At 37.1% G+C, this 21,817-nt stretch overlaps 1 protein-coding gene across 3 annotated transcripts; it reads right to left on the bottom strand.

Moving 5' to 3' along the window:
- Nucleotides 1-743: 743 nt before the first annotated feature.
- Nucleotides 744-20,889, bottom strand: LOC139981658 (protein-tyrosine sulfotransferase 1-like). 3 transcript variants are annotated; one of them, XM_071994220.1, is made up of 4 exons: nucleotides 20,677-20,889; nucleotides 11,367-11,493; nucleotides 6,644-7,596; nucleotides 744-5,177 (listed from the first exon to the last, which is right to left on the bottom strand). In XM_071994220.1, the coding sequence occupies exons 3-4, from the start codon at nucleotides 7,459-7,461 to the stop codon at nucleotides 4,691-4,693; spliced, it is 1,305 nt and encodes a 434-aa protein (XP_071850321.1). In that variant the 5' UTR covers nucleotides 7,462-7,596; nucleotides 11,367-11,493; nucleotides 20,677-20,889; the 3' UTR covers nucleotides 744-4,690. The 3 variants fall into 3 exon arrangements, with proteins under 3 accessions (XP_071850321.1, XP_071850322.1, XP_071850323.1); XM_071994221.1 differs by having other exon boundaries at nucleotides 20,542-20,680; XM_071994222.1 differs by lacking the exon at nucleotides 11,367-11,493.
- Between the last annotated feature and the right edge of the window lie 928 nt (nucleotides 20,890-21,817).

Genomic DNA, 21,817 nt, shown 5'->3' with positions numbered 1-21,817 from the left:
AGAATGTTTCCGTGTTGGTTTAATTATTAATCATGATAAAAGTCCCTAAGGTACCTAGTTGTTAAATAGATCAGTCTTTCTTAATTGAAGTCTAATCACGTGATGTGATTGTTTTCAGTAACTCCTTAATTATGAAATTAGTCTACAAATGATCGGACGAGGGTGCATCATGCAAAAAAAGCAGTATATGTTTGGTAGGGTGTGTGTTGGGAAAGTGTGGGGGAGTTGGTAAAGGCATGTGGTGAGAGAGGTGCAATATGAGAAAACAACTTGGTTGATAGGATGTGTGTCCTAGTGGGAAGGGAGTGAGTTACTGTGCCCCCATCCACTTTTATTATGCCATTATTTATTTTGCCGTTTTCGGTTGCAAGTTTCGTATATACCAAGCAGGTTGCTATGGAGATCCTATCCGTAAGTTGAGGTTCTATAACAGGACTTTTTATGCCATCCCTTGTTATGCGTTTCTATGGGTAAAGTAAAGGCATATATGACATCTGACATCCTCATTTATAGGTCACATCAGGGCAAAGGAGGTCAAATAATGTAATATATGAATAAAGGCCTATGACTTCTATCCCTAACGTGTACCTTGAAGAACTTCTTAGCTCTCCCAGTACCCCCCCTCCCCCACCCCCATCTATGTATGGTTGGCTTTGGTTCCAAAGCTTTCCTAACACTTGAAGCTAACCATGTATGACACTTGGTATTAAGTAAAATCAGCCCAAATAACAAGCAGAAATAAATTGCATTCTTCGATAGTTTGTATTGAAAACTTTTTAATTAATATCTTATATATTCCTTGCATGTACAGAAATACATTTTTCAAATAGAGTCGGTTGCGGTAACAACAACCGACATATCATACATTTGATAACGGAGTCATAAAACTACAAGTATCAACTGCCTTGAAATCTATACCACTGTTGACAGATCAAAGAATATGACAACAAAACAGGCAACATTTAAAAGGAAGAGATAGAAATCTGAATAAGGTCAAAGGTCAGTTTTAAGAGCCATTAAAGACAATGCTGTCAAATTTACTGTGCAACTCACATTTTAGCTGAAGATTTTATCCAAAAAAAAAGAGTTCAGTAGTTCAAGTCTATAAAAACTGCCACTATTTCAGGTAAGAATGGCCCCTAAGATGTTACAACTAACAACAATACAAGATCAATGTTTATTATTTTTCTCAAAAACAAGATACTTCTAAAGAAATCTGACCCTGAAGAGAACCTGGACATGGAAACCAGACATGACCACAATCACTAGAAAACCAGACCCTTCCCCAGTACCAAATTGGAGTCTTGATGTGATAATTAACTGCTAGTCAGCTTTTTAACATACCACCAATGCAAAAAAATATAGTATGAACCAAACTACAAAATTATCACATTTGCTGGTTGAAAACTCCCAATTATAATTTCTGTATGTTATATCAGTTACTTCATAACGGCATCGTTAATGTGCCAAACTTAAACGTTACCAACCGTAAGTTGGACAGGGCAAATATTATATTCATATAGCTATTTGGCAACTTACTGTTGATACTTTACTGTGTTAGGCTATTAAAAATCAAATTACATTTGTACCAAAATCTAAATCCTACTCCACAAATGACAAGGTCAGAAAGTGAGGAAGAATATCCAGTGTTGACCAGCTTCAATCTATTATCTCAAGGCCAGTTTATCAAAAACTTTATGACTGTAGAAACTCACCATCATAGCATCAAGGCAGGTAACCTTTAAATAAGCTTCTGTTTTTTTGCACTTTGATTGCCAACTTCAGGCAATAATTTCACCAAATCGACAGATATTGTCATAGTCGATAAGAATACAGAAATTAAATGAATTCATCTGATCGTTAAATGTTTGTCACTAAGTTGCTCGGAGATATCTATACACAAACCAGCACAGAGACAATCAAACAGTTTGACTTTCATACTGACATAATTTAATTGTGACTGAAGGTTATTATCTGTGTTGCCATGGTATTTAAGTATTGTAAACTATCAAATTGAACCGAACTCAACATAGAAAACTTGCTTTAAGGAGTAAGTCTGGGTAATTATTATCATTGCAATAACACCAATTGTATAATAACATCCTCTCTGCAGAGGACATTTCTTGCCTGTCTTTGCCCCCCACCCCCACCCAACCCCCAACACATGCAATAAACGGGTGATATTTATGAGAAAAATTTCTGCCTTTTTGCTGGTTTGTAAAAATAAATTTACAAAGACTATAGCTTACATAGGGAAACATGAAAACGAGTAGGACAATGTTCACAAAACAATGGCGTAAAAAAATATAATGCAAAACTCTGTGCAATGAATGCTCAAGAAACAGAAAATAAAATGAATGGTCAGAACAGGTAAAATTCAATAGATTTATAAGGAATATAAACAACTAAAAAACAAAATACTTCTTTTTTACAAACAAAAACTTTTTTCGTTGGTGTTTTTGGCACCTAAGAGCGTTAATTTCATACACCGGTTGTTCAGCCCAAAATGAGTATGGCAACTTTCCAAAGAAAGGCATACAAACAATATTACTACCATTAAGACTGTTTGCCAGACTAACAGTAAAGGTTTTTTGAAGAATAATGAAGCAAGCCTACAGCGATGAGATCATACACATTTATAGAAGGAACGAATCGATCTTACCATATCAGTATGGCTGGTAAACCAATATTGAAGGGTTTAATTGTGTCGTAAGCTGACTACACACTGCCTACCCGAGTAGTCAGGCAGGGTGGGGGTGTTTACAACTACAACTGATCACAATAAGGCAGTCATTAAGTCCAGTGGGGCAGCTACCAAACTCAACACGATCTCCTGAATGGTAGTCGACAGCGAACAGTAGTTCACCCATAAATCTGCTCAGCTTTAAAATGCAACCAATCGTAGGGAAATAAGTTTACATGTGACCTAAACAGCCACCGGATGTTAACGGACAACAGTCATCGTCAGTCTTAGTCACTACAGCATTAAATTTGACATATTGCAGATTCCCTTAAACTACTGTAAAATTGTACCCTGCAGTTCTGTATATCAACTGAAAATTATGTACAGCATTGGCTATAGTTTTTATGCAATTTTTTTGGGCTTTCAGGAACACATACTCCTCAACTTATCAAACAGACATTTAAAATCATAAAAGGATTATATTTGCTTTGAAAGCTGTACAGCTGCACACAGACTTGTGCACTGTATGATGAATGACATCACTACAGCACAGATCCCTGGTTTTGGTAGAAGCCACAGGGTACTGGATATACTTGCATACAGACTTGTGTACTGTCTCATGGAAAACATATTTTCATAAAACCTTATGTAATGAACAAAATGAAGTGTTCTTTCATTTCAGTTTAAAGGTATTATCTCTGCCACAGTTGAAGATATATATATTTTCTTTTATGTTTAATTCCTTACCAGACAAGTCTGCACCAGTTATCAGCCTACTGATATATTGCAATGTCATCTTGTCAACAATTCCTTATTTAATTCCACTTATAGTGAATGTATGCTGTCAATGAAATATATCACTGTGTACAATATTTTTTATAATGTTTGGTTAAACAATTGGGGAACAAACATCACCCATATTCAAGCATCACCCATCTTCAAACATCACCCATCTTCAACCATCACCCATCTTCAAGCATCACCCATCTTCAAACATCACCCATCTTCAAACAACATATACAAGGTTTCTTTGTTAACTGTTCAAGGTAAAACATTCCTATCAATATTGTGACAGTATTTTTTTTTAATTTTTGCTCTATTTTTTTTTATTACATACTGTGTGTAGTCTATACAATAATTGTACGACATGGTCACTCAACCTCATGGTATTGTCATGTCACAAACTGTCAAAAGAAAGCCCAAGGCAGGGCATGTACAAGTTACACTTAGAGCAAACTATTTCAAGAGATGACACAGAGAGAAACATCCTGTAAGAAAAATTAAAAAAACCTACAAAGAAAACAAAAAGTTCTGGCCCAGGTTGATAATTATTAAAGTGAATTGTGCTGAAACAGATCTACAATCTACTAAACCAACAAAAGCTCTGTTGCTAGCAATTGTACTCTACCGTCCCTTCAAATGTAGCATCATATTCTGACCTTCCAAATAAGTGAAGTCCACCCCTGACCCCCCCCCCCCCCCCCGCTCCCCTCCACCACTCAATTCATACTGTGTTGTGTATCATCATTTTAGACCCAGACCCTACAACGTAATCTTCACATTTCCACCTCTAAAGACAATTTGTTGCATTTATAGTTTAATTTTCTAAGGTTAACATCTTGAACAGACCTAGTTAACTTATGAAGAGGCAACAATCTACTTTAAATGATACTTGTCACGTGCTGGAATTGGTCCTTTAAAGCACATTAAAAAAATTCTCCACATCTTTGTCAATCTATTTAAAATCCTATTTCAGTGATGTTAAGTATATCCCCATGGGGCCAGTATTTCTACTGCCTCCATTTTACCAGACAGACACTCAGGCAATTTTTTTAAATTTATGGAAGCTCCTGGTTATCTTTAGCCTTAATAAATTTGGTAAATGACAATGCTCTCCCCCCATCAACTTACACAAGGAAAACTTGACAGCATCAGATGGCTCATTAAAAACCAAACATCACCCCTCCTGTCCACCCCATCATTTCAAACCCCATAGATCAACAAATACTACCTAAGTGCCACACCCTCTTTTCTCTTACCAAATTTATTCATTTTATTTTTTAAATTTCCCAATAGTGGTCCCTGACCTCTCTCTGGCTCGGGTCTCTCTCTAGGTCTCTCTCTAGGATTTTGGTCCGGTCCTCTCTCCTTCCGCGGCATAGGCCGTGGTCGATCACCTGGTTGCCTCATGAGGGGGTGATTTTCATCGGCTGCAGGGTTATTTTCCAAGTCCACCCCCTTATCCCCAAATACTTCCTTGACTTTTTCATCCAAGAGGTCCTTGTGCTGTCGAATAAACTCTTCATTTTTCAAGACAAAATTATCGGGGTTGCCATAGTTTGGAGGGTTGGCCCTCGGGTCGTAGCCCAATTTCTCCAGCATAGGTGCTAAATCTGGCATATCGCGGACGACGTCGGGCGGTATTTGACCGACCCACTTGGTAAGGCCTTCCATGTTAACAGGTTTCACTACTTGGTCTGTAGATCTTTCTCTCCTGAAAGGACAGAAGAAAAAAAACAGTTAAAAAGTTTTTTACTCCAAATAAGAAACTGGCAAAACCTTGCATTAAAGTTAGTGTCAAAGACATTTATTTTGTAATCAATGAAAGATCTGGCTTTAATTTCATTTAGCATCCTCAACTACTCAACCCACTCTGCGACACAAAGACACTTTATACCCAGATGAAATATCAGTAATATATAGTTTTATACAATCATTTCAGATTTGAATGGCCAGTTACAGATAATAATTAATATTATTAAATAAATATCTAAAAATGTAAAAGCGCCAGTATCCCATGACATAGTTACAGTACTTTCAATTGATTAGTGTGTTTCATTGTGACAATGGACTTAAACACTCATTGTCACAAGTCTGATCAAGGTGAAACGGCAAAATGACAAAATTGCGACCTGTTTGCCATTGGTCGTTCAGTAAATGTGGGACGGTTTTCGTTACCTTGAGTGAAGAGGCAACAGCTGGCTGTCGACAAAGCCAATCCTATATTTTCAAACTAAGAAACATATCTGGCTAAACCACTACAACAGATGTAGAGCCATACAATCTGTTACCATACCGACCCAGTCAAAAATCACACCTGTTTCGGGCATTAGCCATGATTTTATCGTCAAATTTGGGATTTTTATGTTGATTTATTCACTCACGGATCATGCAGCCCCTCTGTAGTGCTAGTATTTATCATTTGGCCATTCGTGGAGTAAACATATTTATTATTAATTGTTGCATCCATAATTGTAAATGACTCTTGATGTCTATCACAAGAGCTCCAAAATAGAAAATAATTCGCATCTGAAACTAATTGATCCCGATAAATGATTGATTTCACTGACTGCCTGCTAACAGCTGTGAATTGCAAATTGAGTGGGTTGAGGCTATTTTAGATATCAATTTAACAATGTTCAGCAAACTTTACTAAAAACAGATAAAGTAGCAGTTTGGAATTTTAATTTCATCATTAATATCTTTAACCAACAGGCTGAATTACAACTCCTCCTCCACCCCCCCCCCCCCCCCACAGTAACTAAATAGATTTCTGCTCGAATATAACACAACATATGGAGTGTTAGGGTTTCAGAAATTAAAAAACACCTCTTTGAGGGATTGGCAAAGTTATGAGTCCCTCCCTTGTCATTCAGTATTTCATCCACTGTTTATAATTAAACACGGATGTACATGTAGGTACAGTATAAGACACATTGCAATGTCGATAAACAATATAGAAAATTGATTATGAGTAAACTTAACCAGTTCAAAGTGAAAAGTGTGCCTATATCACACCCCCCACCTGTGCTAAGTGATTTCACTGCTAAATGAATGATGCATTTTGAATATATTTTCTTTGCAATAAATATATATACTACCAACTGCAGATTTCATCTGAATTACAATGCCTTGTATGAAAAACATTCAAATAGTGTGGAGTAGGAATAGGATACTCACTTAGATAGTGATATTTCTTTCCCTATGTAATCCTGGTGATGAAGAACGGCGCTATCCCAATCCAAGTCCAGGAATTTGACGATGGACCTGAGCCACTCCTCCGGATGGAGCACGAGTTGTTCGTAAAACACCGGCATACACCAATCTGGCCCTACCTCCAGACACTGGTTGTACATACTCTCTATAGCTAAATTCCACTTCTTCAAGCAGTCGCGGTAACTCTTTATATCGAACCCCGATATCGTCACCTTACGGGAGATGATGGAATGGACCGTGGCCCTCCCGTCTCGTATCATGAGCAGGAACTTGCTGTTGGGGAATATTTTATGGACGTATTTGGTGGAACGTAGAACGAAAGGATCTTTGTTACATAGCCGCGGGGCCGGTCGGCCGTGTTTGGCGATGACCTCTAAAATGAAAGCACTGATGGCATCGTCTATGACGGACCCCGTCAAGCCGGCCTCCTCTAATCTCGCATGTTCTTTGGGAGATTTCTCCCACTGAGCTCTCATCCCTAGTAACCTCGGGATGACTCTAGTCTCCTCTCCGCATCTCACGTCCGAATGAGCATCTATCATAGCTCTCATCAAGGTGGTTCCACTCCGGGGCATTCCGCCGATGAATATCAGCGGCATAGTCCGACTGTACTCGTACTCCACGTTTTGTTCGTCGATTAAAAGGTGCGGCTGTTTCTGCACCATCCTCTCTAGATATTGGTCGTTTTCGAGTTCGTTGCAACCCGACTGCATGAAGAAAAACATCAGACTAGCTGCTGCCGCCGCCGTTATGATCAAATGAAGCAGGCGATAACGACCCATCGTTAACTCGGGGGGTTCTGAAGAAACCACGTCACTCAGAAATTGTCGACCAAATAAAAAGGCTACGTTTTTCCCCAATGTTATATCTTTTATAAGAGCAGCTACACTTTGACATTCAAATCAGAGGAAACTCACCTAAGGTAAGAAATGAAAGAAAGAAAACATTAAGAGATAACCAATGTAACAAGTACTATAACATCAACAATTATCATTTTATGTGTGTACCCTCAAGTCAGCTCCCATTAGTAAATATTTCGCTGATAAACATTCATGGATGAGAGCATATATCAGAGGGACGAGTCTCAGCTGAATGCTAATTCACAATATTTGATGCACCAGAGCAGAAGAAAAAAAATAATCATAAAAATAACACTGTCAGTTTAAGGGTTTCTAGAGCGAGCAATTACAAAAAGTAATATCAAAAGCGGCAGGAAGTTATTTTGTAAATATGTAAATATATATATATACGATTTTCTGTATACGATATATATATACGATATATATATAATATACACGATTTATATACGATATATATGATATATTACGATTTCAACATAACATATATATCAGGCAGTTGCCTGGTGATCGACTTGTTGAAACGCGATGGAATAGCGTGTTTGTACATGCTTATATAGCTCTGCACCAGTTCAATTGAGCGCTATACTGCTATTACTGAACTTTATGTACTACGGTATATGTTTATAAATATATTCAGTGTGTTTAAAGGTCATTATCGTGCCTTGTAAGAGAAGTTTACAAGTGCTGTTGAATCAGACATTTACTGTATTATGAGGAATTCAAACATGGAGGGAGTGAGAGAGAGAATACAGTTTACAAGTTACATTTATTTCAAACATTGTGTATTGTTACACAATGTAATTTACACAGTAAATTAGTATAACATGATACTTTCAGCAGTCAAAGGATGAAATGTTTATATATCTGCCTACAGACATATACCTGTAGTGTATTGTTTGCTGACATTGTAGTCTACACAGTACTAGAGAAATTACAATGACAGGTTCAGTAGGCGTTGGTTGGTTGGTTCGATCCAGTCATGACTGACAGCTTGTGACGTCAACAATGGCACGCCATTTCTGACTATCCTTGGCAAGAGAGTAAAGATCTTGAAGAGATCTCGATCCGACCAAAGATTTTATTTGGTCAAACCATCTGGTCCTGGGTCTTTCAGGTTTTCTGCTCTCTTCAACTTGACCTTGCATGATGACTTTCTCAATACAGTCTCCTTCTCTTCTTGCAATGTGACCAAAGTACAGTAGCTTAACATTTGGCTCTGGATGATGCACAAAAGAGGTTTTTAGTAGGCGTTGGGAAGAGCATAATGTTACTATTTGGTACCCTACTTAAAATCTTATGAAATGTTTGTCAATGACATGACTTGAAAAATGAAATATGAATTCAGTAACATCCTTGATAGCATACAGTGCTCTTTTATAGCACATGTTTGCAGTGTGCTTTCATTGACATTGATGGTAAGTGACTTACTTTGTGACAGTGTGTATACTTAGAAGTGAGAACTATAAATTGCTACATAATATTATACTCATCATCTCTCATTTTAACATAATACCCGAGAATTACAAAACCCAACTACACTAAAAGCATTTTTAATACAGACCATTTACATTATTTTAATGTGAAGTTGTTCTTTTTCTACTTAAAAAAAGGATCACATATCCATTGCGCTTCTGTGCAAAAAATTTACAATCAGGCTTCAAAGCCTGTTTACACTTCATGACCCTAGGCACATTATTCTACTGAATGTGAAATAACAATAAGACATTGTAAGGTGCCATCAACTTCAAAAGATACCTAGCTTCAAATCACATCAACACTCCGATGTATCTTAACTAAGCACTGCTCAATCCCCTGCCCACCTCCTGCCCCTCCCCCGGCCCTCTCCCACCCCAATTTACTTCATCCTCCTCCATCCTACAGAATGGAGACAGCTTAGAGAGAAGCCAAATAAATCATAGTTTTAACAAGTAGATTGATAACAAATTGTTAAGAGATCTGAACATTTTATTCTACAAAATTAGAACTAGTTGATCATAAGTATGATCATTCAGTATCATCTCCCATAGAAATGTGTCATACATGCCTTTAGGATAAGTGCTGTAATGGTCAAAATACCACAAGGACATACACTGTACTGTTAGCTCTCACATTAATTGCATTTACTGTATTCACTGGACACTTGACAAACTCCTCTTCGCTTGTTTCGACTATGTGTCCATGCAAACATTACTCTCAGTGTGTGTCACTTTTGTGCAAATCCTACATGAAGAGCAATTTTCTGAGCCCAAGAAGAGTTTTCATATATGCATACATGTATAAATTACTGCTGTTTCTGTGCATTAGTCATATTACTCATTTGACTATATCTCCTGTTTTATTATCCCCCTCACTCATGATCTATACCAAGCCAAAGATAACTGTCACCTAGCAATGGAACATGTACTGAAGAGACCATACAGTGTTAAAGGTATCTAGCCAAGTTCGATATTAATCAGTTTTGCGTTCACTGTTTGTGCATTTTGTTATCATTAGTTAACAAAACAATACTGGTCACAGATCTGTGAACAACCATTGCTATAAGAGTATTTGTGTAGGAAACTTGCCAATTTGTTGTATAGTCCCAGAGTGATTGACTCCAGCTACGTAGCTATACAGTTTTACCGGTGAATAATTTCATCAGGTATCAAAATGGTTTTGTTGTGATACAAGTATAAAGATATAGCAGTTTCTGTACACTGGAACCATAGTATTTTATAAGGGACCAAATTTCAGAGCCTTCACCACCTGCTACACAAAATTTGAACACTAAATTATTCTCTCTAATTTCACTCAACCTTTGATCTGTCATATTAAATATATCAGAACATACAGTACACCAGGACAGGAATGATCAAAGTTGTAATCAGGTCACAATTTTCTGATCATGAACTGAAACACATTTGTTGAAAAAACTAAGTATTGTGCGTATACATCTTAAAAAAATTTTTTTTAATAATACTTACACGAGAATAACTGCCAGGAGTATCCCGTATTGTATGTTTATTGATATATATATATTTTTCTTAATTTCCGAGAGCAATGCTACCTGCTAGCTTTTCCAACAGTCAACACACAAGGAATTCTGTTAGAACTGTTTAAATGAATTACTGCTCTGATGACACCAAAAGCCGATGAGAAAGAACGAAACTCTATTAAAAGTCCTAGTTACTTTTACAACCCTGAGAATAGACATGTATGTGCTACAGTACACATAAACTAATTATTATAGAGCTCATTTTAACCACACCTGATACAAAAATTATGCTCCACAGATGTTGATGTCACAAAGGAAAAAATTCTTCAAGAAATGTAATTCACCAAAAAAATTCCAAGAATTGTATACATAATGCAAAGTTCTGTTGATTATTAATTTATTGACCAAGAGGAAACAGCAGCTGTAACTTTCATGTACTCTAGACCCTGTTATAACATAAATTAGAATTAACCTGTGCCATATGGGCAATGCAAACTGTCATGATTTAGTTTTAATATATCAGTGCTAGTCACTGAAGTCGCAACACAAGCTGACGTTTCCCTCCAACGTAGTCAACTTTTATTCATGAGTTTGTGCAATCGATACTCATGAAAACCCATGGCGATATGAAACGTCAATCACTGAATGTATTAAGTCTAGCAAGCGTAAGTAACTTTTAGCAGTTTTTGTAAATAGCTAGGTGATGGCCATAAACACAAAGCGAGACCATGGTGACAGAGCATATTAACATTACTATAAATCTGCTTCCACATGAGAGAGCACTGTTCTGTTTGTTACAGTACAGAGAATATTTTCTTTCAACCAAGTTGATTTCTCCCTCCCTCTTACTTACCATCTTCAAATTAAGAGATGCTCCATTGTATCTTCGTCCACGCTCCGTTGCGACTTCAAGACAAACAGACAAACGCTGATGATTGAGATTCCAAATTCTCGGTAGACGGACAGATATAATTAAATGCCTGGTGGAAGATGACAGAGAGAGAAGACATGCCGTAGTTATAATTACGATCTTTAGTGAATCCCAAAAAGTCCAAGATACTGTATGCTACCATGGCTGGAAGTAAGTGCCGGGGATAAAAGTACAGTATGATTATTGGTTAACTAATTTTCACCTTGCCCGGTGGTGTGCGTGTGTGCGTTTAAGACCTTACATTATCACACTGTGGAGAAGTATATACTTGACTTGCTCAACACTTCAGGATCTCTGTACATTAGTGGTGGACCTCCACCACTTTACTGCATGGCATTTCTCAATGTATGCTAATGTATCTCAGACAGAAATACACACAGAATCCTGACTTGTGTAGTAGGACAACAAAGGAGTTAGAGAACAAATATAATCTCCTTAAGAGGGTTTTGGGGTGTGAGCACAGAGATCATGTACATAAAAAAAAAGTCAAGTCAGATTATTTCAGAGTAAATTTACTCTTTGGTGACAATGCTACGTAGGTAGAGTTAAAGGACGGTCTTAAAGGGCAGCCTAGTGACTTGGGCTCTTCAAACTGACTCTCAATCAATGAGAAAATGTAAAATACTTGATAGATTCACACTTCCTTTGAAAAGAAAATAATGACATGAATTAAGCTATCCTTACATGCATAAATGAAATGCAGAGACAATTTATCTAGGGCACCATTAAAACCATATCCCATAGCAAAATGCGATGCAAATATGACCCAATTTTTCATACAAAACCCAAAGATTTTGTACAATACACTATAGTCTTTTTCAGTATTATAGAGTTAACACAAGTTCTATTAAGTTACCTAGATGCAAGCTGTAAAATGATGCTAAATTATTTCCTGGATCGAAGGAGGATTTATAGACACTGCAGTCCGTGTTAAATTTGTAGACCAAGCTCCTGGTTGACCTGGCTTATAATGGTTTTGCAACTTTTCTTCTACTTCACAAATCTCTACTTCCCAGTTTAATAGTCAATCACAAAACCTGGGTATGATACAGCTCACATGGTCTAATTTTAGGCGTGCTATGGATCAAACTCAACTTTGCCTGGTTTTATGGATGAAAATCAATTTCACCTGGTTCTACTGCTGAACACCGATTGCCTGGGTAAGATCTCATTACATTATGCAAACGCAGCCTATCGTGGTAAGATCTAAACCAAGCAGTCGGAATGCAAATCATACATGCATGTAAATTAGTTTAGAACTTGATAAGTCCTCCACCCCCCCCCACTCATCATTCACACCTGAACACAATCCAACCATGCTTTAGACTCCCTTTACTTGACTTCACCTCTGGTTTACTGACGACGTGGGGAAGGACTTCAGGGGAACTAGTGTTACATCTCACACAGACAGCAAGACTGAGAGACACTGTCGACATATATACCTCAAATTCAATACGGATGCAAGTGAACTGTACTGCCTAAAGAATACACATTCATAGTGCTCCTCATTTGAAATCATTCAATGACGGTTCAAAAGTGTGTCGCTGAAAGGTTCTCCTTTCAGAAATTCAAATTTATGCAAAATTTGAGAAATCAATGATATTTTAGCTGGTTAAGCAAACATCAGGTGGTGAACATAAATCGATTGAAACATCGTAAAAAAATATCCCTATAGCTTTGATCATGTCAATTGTTGACACAAAATGTGTGAATACATGAGTAATGAGCTTTAATAGTTTCCAAGCAAGCACGCTCAGGATACATCAACCACATGATTTCTAACCATTAAACTTTCATAGTTTACAAACATTTATCATTGAATTGTCATCTTTTTATGCCACATTTGATCTAAAACAAATACTTTTGGATCTCTGCCAACTGAGCAAGATAACCAATAAAAAAAAAAAAGGAAAAAAAGCCACCAAAGCCACCGCTGGCTAATACAAACCGAAGCTCTATTAATTCACAACACAAAATTTTCAAAGTACACCCGATACTTTTTATTCCAAAAATGTAGATAAAAAAGTCCAGCGTTAAAAGTTTAACATATATAACAAAATACACAAATGCTGGTAGCATTATTACAACACAGTATTACTACACAGTTAAGGCAAGCCACATCAAACAAAGGATATTTAATGTGTGCAGGAGTCTATGTCTTATAGCAACCTTTCATATACAGAACATATATATAACTGCTTAGTACACATAAATACTGTAGCACGTGTTCGGACTTGACCATTATTCATAGCGTTCATGTGGAAACTGCTTCCATGTGGAAGCGTCAGGTGGAAACCGACAACTTTTCAAGAATGAAACAACTGTGAAACAATTTGACGGTTCAATGGCCATGTAATTTCAAACTTTATTTAACGTTCTCTCCCCGTTAACCATTTCACTTTGCTTTCCTCTTAGATACATGTACCAGTCTCTTTCTTATTCTCTTCTCGGGTCTCAATGTGACGAGTATCCCTTTCTGAAATGAGATACCCTTAAATGGTAATTACACATAGGTAATTTCAAGCATATACTGTATATATCAAACTATATGTTCTTAGTGTCAGACATGTGATGTACAACATCCACAATGCAGTGGAGATACCATTAAATGGTAGTTACACATAGGTAATTTCAAGCATAGAAATCACACTGTATGTTCTTTTAATGTCAGACATGTGATGTACAACATCATCCACAGCACAGTGGAGAACCTGTAAATGGTAGTAACACATAGGTAATTTCAACCATATATATCAAATTATATGTTCTTTTAATGTCAGACTCAGACATGTAATGTACAACATCCACAATGCAGTGGAGATACCATTAAATGGTAGTTACACATAGGTGATTCAAGCATATCAAACTTTATGTTCTTACTGTCAGACATGTGATGTACAACATCATCCACAGCACAGTGGACCTCTTATATCTACGTACAATAGAATCAACACATTGAGAAACCAATACTCTATGAGCAAACTGAGATATGACGACTGTTTTTACTGTACCCTGTTGGAATTGTGTGAACGTTTCCCACCGATGTGAAAATGTCTTCCTCTATTACTGTATGTGACTGTGTGAATGAGACACCATGGAATAATTTAGTATTTGAAATATTGTATTGCAGTTTCGAAGGCTCTGAACATTCCTCCCTGACGAGATACTATGGTTGTACCTGTGTACAAAAACTGCACTGTACATCTTTGCGCTTGTACAGCCAATTTGCCCATTTTCCATAGCATTTTGCAATGTGATACAGTACTACTATAGATTATATCCCTAGATCTATTACATACTTCTTTGAAGCAATACTGAGATCAGCAAAAAGAATGGATACAAAATGTACCCAGAAGAATGGATACAAAATGTACTCAGAGGATTAATCAGTCTTGCAAACTATTTGTCTTATGGGACAACTATATCTTCAAGTGAGATTTGTCATTATGTCATGCTAAGTCAATTCAGACAACGTGTACTATTACTCTATAAAATTGTACTGTACATAGTCTGTAGGTTTTACGGTTTCATCAAAATTTAAAGATTGAAAGCACAACCGAAAGAACCTACATAAAGGATATTCTGCACACATACGTTTCTGTGGCACTAGTTTGTAATGCAATGAAATGGTTGTTTGATGGTACTGTATATGTATCACAACAAACTCTTTTGTTATGATTTAACAATGTTCAGATGAACATCCAGTCCTTGTTAGACATCTCATTTCCAATTGTCATACTGGAACAAATATAGTATATAGTTATCTGAGAAGATGGATTATCAAGGGATGAGGTGGGAGTTGGGGAGAGAGAGGGGGGGACAAGCTGTTATACAAAGAGGACAGATGGGAGTTGCTCCGAGGGTTTTCTTTCCATGGCCTTGAAATGTATTACTTTCGAGACAGAGATTTCGTTTCCCTTTAATTCATTTCAGTCACAAATATGGCAAAATGCCAGTTTTTGTAATAATTTTTATGTTCCTTAAAGAAACACTATTAGATTTATCAAAATAAATCTGACCCTTACGATGTCACACACTGGAATGTATCTAGAGTAGATGCATTCACAAATTTTAACTTAAAATAAACGTTCTATCATATTTTGGATTTCCCCCTGTTGGTGAGACAACAAAGCTTAATGAACATATGGTGAATGTCAATGGACCATTATTCTGCTTGCTATGAACAGCAATAGATATTGCAAGTAATGGGAAGAGGTGCCTGGATATTCAGCAGACCACCGACTGGAGAAAGTTTTGATCAAAGGTAATGTTTACAATGATACAGCACATGTGAATATATACGAGAGATGTAATGTGTCTGTGTACATGCTGCACAGTGCCACAAAATGTGAACTATATAAGCCAGGCAACTAACAAGCTGATTGAAATAAAAGAAAACCCCTCAGGCTCAGTGCTACTGAATTGAACGTTCCTATAAACCAGAGTTGCACAGGGACTCCCCCGCACTTGAAAAGAATCAGGCAACATGTGATTGTCCCATTATCACCAAATACACAACCAGATTTAATGAAAAGTCAAAATATATACCTGTACTTAAAAATGAAATCTTCTTTATATTTATAAATAAATTAAACTCAAGTTATAAATGCATTTCACAAAGTGATGGCATCATATATATAGCACAGAAAGCGTGTGAGTGTGATATGCAACTTAAAAACAGTCAAATCTGCTGATAACATTTAAGATTTTCAACTTTTCACCTGTTTTGGTTCGACGATATGACGTCTTTGTCACACTTTACTCTATGATACAGTACATACAGTCAGTCTCTTAGATTCATATTGTTACGTCCATGATTATGAATTGTCAACAAGTCTGTAACTGGATGACAGGTACATTAAATCTTAGAGTGACTCGAACTCGGGACCTTATGATTGAAAGGCACTGGCGTTAACCACTGAGCTAACACTCCCTAAACACATGAAGCACATGAAACACATGAAGCACAAGAAACTTATGTCACTATTATTGCATCTCGGTTTGCAGTCCTTTCTTCATATACCGTACCGTACAGTAATGAAGCCAAATGGACAGAAAACAATCAAGGGTATCTTGCAGAAATGCACTGGCAGATACTGAGAATGAACAGCACACACTGACGACCAGTGCATGCCTGCAATGTCATATTTAGAGTTAACCATTTACAGTAGAAGCAAGAACTCAAAGGAAGCCGGTGACTATGTGAACCAGGATGTAGTAAGACACGTATTCCTACAGTATATATATCAACTTTTCAATCAAATGCTTGTACTCTGTGAAGGAAATGACTATCCATAGCAGAACTTTACTTGACAAGGACTCACAATTTGTTTTAGTAGATTTACATTAATTATAACGATAATCACTTAAAAACCATAACGTACAAAAACTTGTCTAGAGAATCTTTGTAAATTTGATTATTTGGTAACTGTTGATTCTCAAATAGTTTTAGTTTTATAACCTGACAGAGAGAATACAAATGATTGGGATAATGTCAAATGTTTTCTCTTTCCTAATTTAATATACAATTAAGTATATAAGTTAGTAACAAGCTGATACTGTTTGCAATAGTCTGCAGTACATGTCTGGAACAGCCTACGGCATAGCGTAGTTGGTGCTATTTCTGACAACGGCGCACAGACCTTCAAGAGCAGGGTGCATGAGCATCTTAATAAATGTACCCGATGCTTATCTGAACCCTTCACTTCAGTGGTAGTTCCTAAGCTGCTGTGAACCACTGATTGGCCCATGTGGATTTTTCTTATAGTGCCTCACAGCCTATATTAGCTCTTGACTTATGTCAATCTTCAGGGGCTATTGTTCACTCTAGTTTCATGAACAAAACAAAAGACAACAACGGAAAGCTGTGACAGATGTACACGTGTACTTGTTTGCTTTTATTTCTCCAATTAACTTGCCTGAATATTCACTGTAACTGACTTAATAATACTCACTTTTGTGAGACATGCTGAGATATTATATCACTTTTAATCTTAAACAGTTTTTCATACATCTGATAGTCCATGGCTACATCTGTGACCACTAAAACTTCTTGTCCAACAACCAAAAACTGAAGCTATGTTTTTAAGCAAACATTGACTTTGTTGGACAACTAACTTGGGCAAACCACCACATACTTAAAACTTCCAGGTCATTGTCCCAGGCACAACTAGAAACTGTCACCTAGGTTGTGTTCAATAGTGGAATTAAATGGGCAGGATGTTCATGTATGTGCGCAACATGTTTAGACTGGTAATTGAGAAACATGCATCTCTCATCCATCCAAACACAACTTGAACAGGAAACAGACCATTAAAAGATCAAGGCCTGTAGTGTGTCATATGTATATATACTAAAGTATGTACTGTACTCTCTGAATTAATATTGACACATTAATAACAATGGACAGTGATGCTGTGAAGCCTGTGATGACAATGATAATATGGAAAAATCCTGAACTAAAGTCTTTCAGAGAGGTGGAAGGGGGAGGCATTGTTTTGAAAAATTGAAAGCCTGTAATTAAGAATTTTCACAAGAGTGCAATCAGTATTAACACTAGGGCCAATGGTGCATCAAGATGGATGGGAGTACATGTGGTTGCACATTTAATACAGAATATATACTTAACTTAAACAGCTGGATTATAAAATGTACTCAACTATGATGATGATGCACTTCCCAACTTAGTTCAGTAGTTGAACTTCACAATTTCACAACTTAAGCCACCTACTAAAAAAAGCCAGTGCTTACAAAATCTACAGGCTAAAATCAAGCTCTCACTTGCATTTTCCTGAATACAACAACAACAAATAATAAGAATAATAAAAATAGATTATACAGCACTCTATATAAAAGAATATGTCAAAGCTTACAAAATCTCACTGGCATTTTCCTGAATACAACAAATATTAATCATAATAAGAATAATAAAAACAGATCTTATATAGCACTCTACATAAAAGTATATATGTCAAATCTTACAAAATCTACAGGCTAAAATCAAGCTCTCACTGGCATTTTCCTGAATACAACAATAAATAATAATAATAATAATGACAATAGATCTTATAATCTCAAAAAACTTTACATGGGACTATAGTAAACTCTTAAGAAGTACAAATATAAGATACATACCGAGTAATAAAAGGAATAAAGTAGTCAGAGCAAAATCAGAAAAAGAAATAAGCCGATCAATAATTCAAAAAATCAATCCGTAAAAGTAATAAAAATACTGTGTACACAGGTTTTTCAAGGGAAGCCCAATAATATTTGTTGGTATTATTAATTGGTAAAACACGGCTTTATGCTACATATACATGTAGAAATCAGCCATTTCTTAGATTGACTATTGTTGATCAACTGTTATCTACTGGCAGATGTCTACTGGCAGAAAATTGCCAGTGCCTTATTTTCTAAAGCCAGATATCCCTGGCATTTAGTTGGTAAACAGCTTGAATTTTGAGGCCTGTATATAATAAGTTATGAAATACTGTACCAAGTTACCAAAAATCACTTCACAACTTATATTGACAAGAACAATAAATGTCATATACAGTGTGTACGAAAGTGGGCTAGTCAGTCTGCAAACAACTGCTATGAAACAGTTGTAGGGGCTAGGCTAAATACCGATATTTGTTTCAAGAAGAATATGATACCTCGTCTCACTGCCTACATATTAATAGAAACCACTGGATCCAATTGCTTATAGGCCTGTGTGCATTGAACACAAGACCCTCTTTGCCATAAAATCCTATTCCTACAATCTATGGAATTTTTGGTGGTATCCTCTGTACACTACCTCCATATATAAACCTGCAAACGTGACTTTCAGTCTCTTAACCTATTAACCTGTGCTTTTGTACATGTGTAATTATCAAAGGACTCTTATGTACAGGCTAACATTCTTGGCAATAAAATACCAGACAGAGACAGATATCCATTTTTTGATCTGGCAAACAGGTTCGGAAATGTATACTACAGTAATATCATAGAAGCATTACCCACGGTAACACTGTTCAAAGCGATCTGCACAATGCTAGACTGATTGCAGCTCAACTCAACTCAATTTATCCAAACCTGAATTAAGCTACAGGCTGATATGATGCAAGGTACCACACAAGGGCAGGTATCTGTGGTATTCTAACATATATTCATTTGCTCTGGTCAATGTTTAGCAAACAGAACTTGTAACCTTTTGTGTAGAGAGAAATTGAAGACACCAAGGTCTCTACTGGATGTTGCTCATATAATTGCAACCATGAAAACTAGTCTCAATTAACATACAATTTTTATATCATGTAAAGAAAGGATGAAAGGATGGCGGAAAGGATTGAAACCTAAGGCAGAAAGGTACATTTTAGAAAGGAATGTATCAGTGAAACTTTCTTTGATTCGCGTGGAAGGATAGGTACACCGTCTTCAAATGTGACAGTTTGCTGGATAGACTGAATTGTAGTTAAGACAAGATTGGGGAATAGATACACAGTCTTTAATGTATGTATGTTGATTGAATAGTTTTAATTGTTAGTTCGTAATCTTGAGTTGATACACTGTCTTCATATATATAATAGTTGGTTGAATAAATCAAAATAATTTGGGTTGATTGTTTATTATTTTTTATTTAAATGACCGATTTTGTGGATTTTGCCGGCCTATATAGTATAGTTAGTAAGAAACAAAGCAATATACAGTGCATATAGGCCTACAGTGAACCTACAATAAATGTGCTCTTTCCGCCATACAAAAGTGCTTCACCGCCATCGAGGTAATATGGCGGAATGGCACTTTTTCTTTGGTGGAAGAGCACATTTTCTATGGCGGAATGTACCAATGGCGGAATGACATGGCCCAACCTCTGACTAGTCTTAGTTACTTAGGTCTAGCCTAATTTTACTTTTAAAGACACTCCTAAAATTGAGAATACTTAGTAGGCCCTAACAGCATAGGTTTGGTTAACTTTAATCAGAATGAATGCATATCATTATCGACAATGATTGGATAACGTGTTCAAGGCGCGAAGAGAAGAAGCTATAATACACTAGCACTAGTTCAGACGTTATAGCCGATCTTTAGTTAGACCCTAGCCTATTTACGCTACCTCAATGAAAACGTGTGTTTATCTTCGACGAAAGTGTGTTGTCTGTAACGTTAGGCCTACCCGACTCCTGAGTGATATTGCAGATATCTCGGTCATTGGTTACGTAAACAGGGGGTAAACACAAGAAACACTTACGCTTGATCTAAGATTGTTATGATCTCGACGGTTGTGAGTAATGTGAGTCTCACTCTAATCTCAGTCTAAGCTCTCTCTCTCTGCTCAATCAAAAATCACTCGACAACTGCATTAACGTAGCAACGACCGTTTCCTTATCTATTTCATTTGTATTCCACGATCGATATGGTCATGCTTTTAGTTTATCCAAAATTTACCCAAATTAAGTTCCTGCAATCCCTAGCCCTGACCATACAGAGGTGTCAAAATGTGCTATAATGAAATAATGCTAAGTCAGTTTGCATATAACCACGGAACAACGTTGGCATTCTTTTTCAAACGGTGACCTCAATTTTCATCTTGGTTACCGTCCACTAGTGACGGATGTTAGTGACACGGGGCAGTGGCGTCGCCAAGGGGAGGGGAGCCGGGGGACACGTTTCCTCCCCCAAAAAATCGTGCCCCCACCCCCAATGAGAGTTGTAGTGTTAAAAAAATACCGTCAAACAAAACTCTTTTTATTCAAAGGACGAAACAAATCATGTTCATCAGTTCAACGTCTTCCCACCGACCATCACAATAACCATGCAGTTGCTTTCTCACTAACAAGGTCACAGAGGCCCTGGCATGAACCGCTATAGTCCAGGAGCCCAGAAGGTTTATTCAGCTGAAGAGGCACAAAAGGTTTGGTGGCCTGATTGTGTTGGTAGGTGACCAAGCTTCAATAAAATGTGTTGCTGCCGGGACACACCCTGCATGGTAGGTGAGGGGGTCACAAAATAGGGGGGCAAAATATGCTTTTATTTAGCTGAAGAGGTACAAGCACACAAGTTTCTGGGTTTTATACCCAGGAGGGTACCTTGCATCATGGTGGCAATGACAGCAATATCTGACTGCATGGGGCCCCAGACAGTAGCCCAAAAGGGGCCCGCCCATATGGTATTATTCAGCTGAAAAGGTACAAGGGTGAATTCTTTTGCATTTGAACTATTACACATTGGGGTGTACTAAAACACTAATGACAGTAACTTTGTCCTGCATAGGGGCCTAAACAGTAGCCCTAAGAATGGGCCATGCGGTACAACCAGCTGTTGGCTAATTTATCTAGCTGAAAAGGTACATGAACAAAACTTGTTGGATACTGCTCCCAGCAAGACTAATT

This window comes from Apostichopus japonicus, chromosome 15 (assembly GCF_037975245.1).
Source record: "Apostichopus japonicus isolate 1M-3 chromosome 15, ASM3797524v1, whole genome shotgun sequence".
In the NCBI taxonomy this organism is placed as follows: Eukaryota; Metazoa; Echinodermata; class Holothuroidea; order Aspidochirotida; family Stichopodidae; genus Apostichopus; species Apostichopus japonicus.
This window is presented reverse-complemented; position numbering and strand designations above follow the sequence as displayed.

Bases quoted from the DNA above. Each gene is read 5' to 3' on its own strand.
- LOC139981658 (XM_071994220.1), bottom strand. From the start codon at position 7,461: ATGGGTCGTTATCGCCTGCTTCATTTGATCATAACGGCGGCGGCAGCA. The intron at 5,178-6,643 runs GTGAGTATCCTA...CTGTCCTTTCAG, and splicing joins AAAGAAATATCACTATCTAA to GAGAGAAAGATCTACAGACC.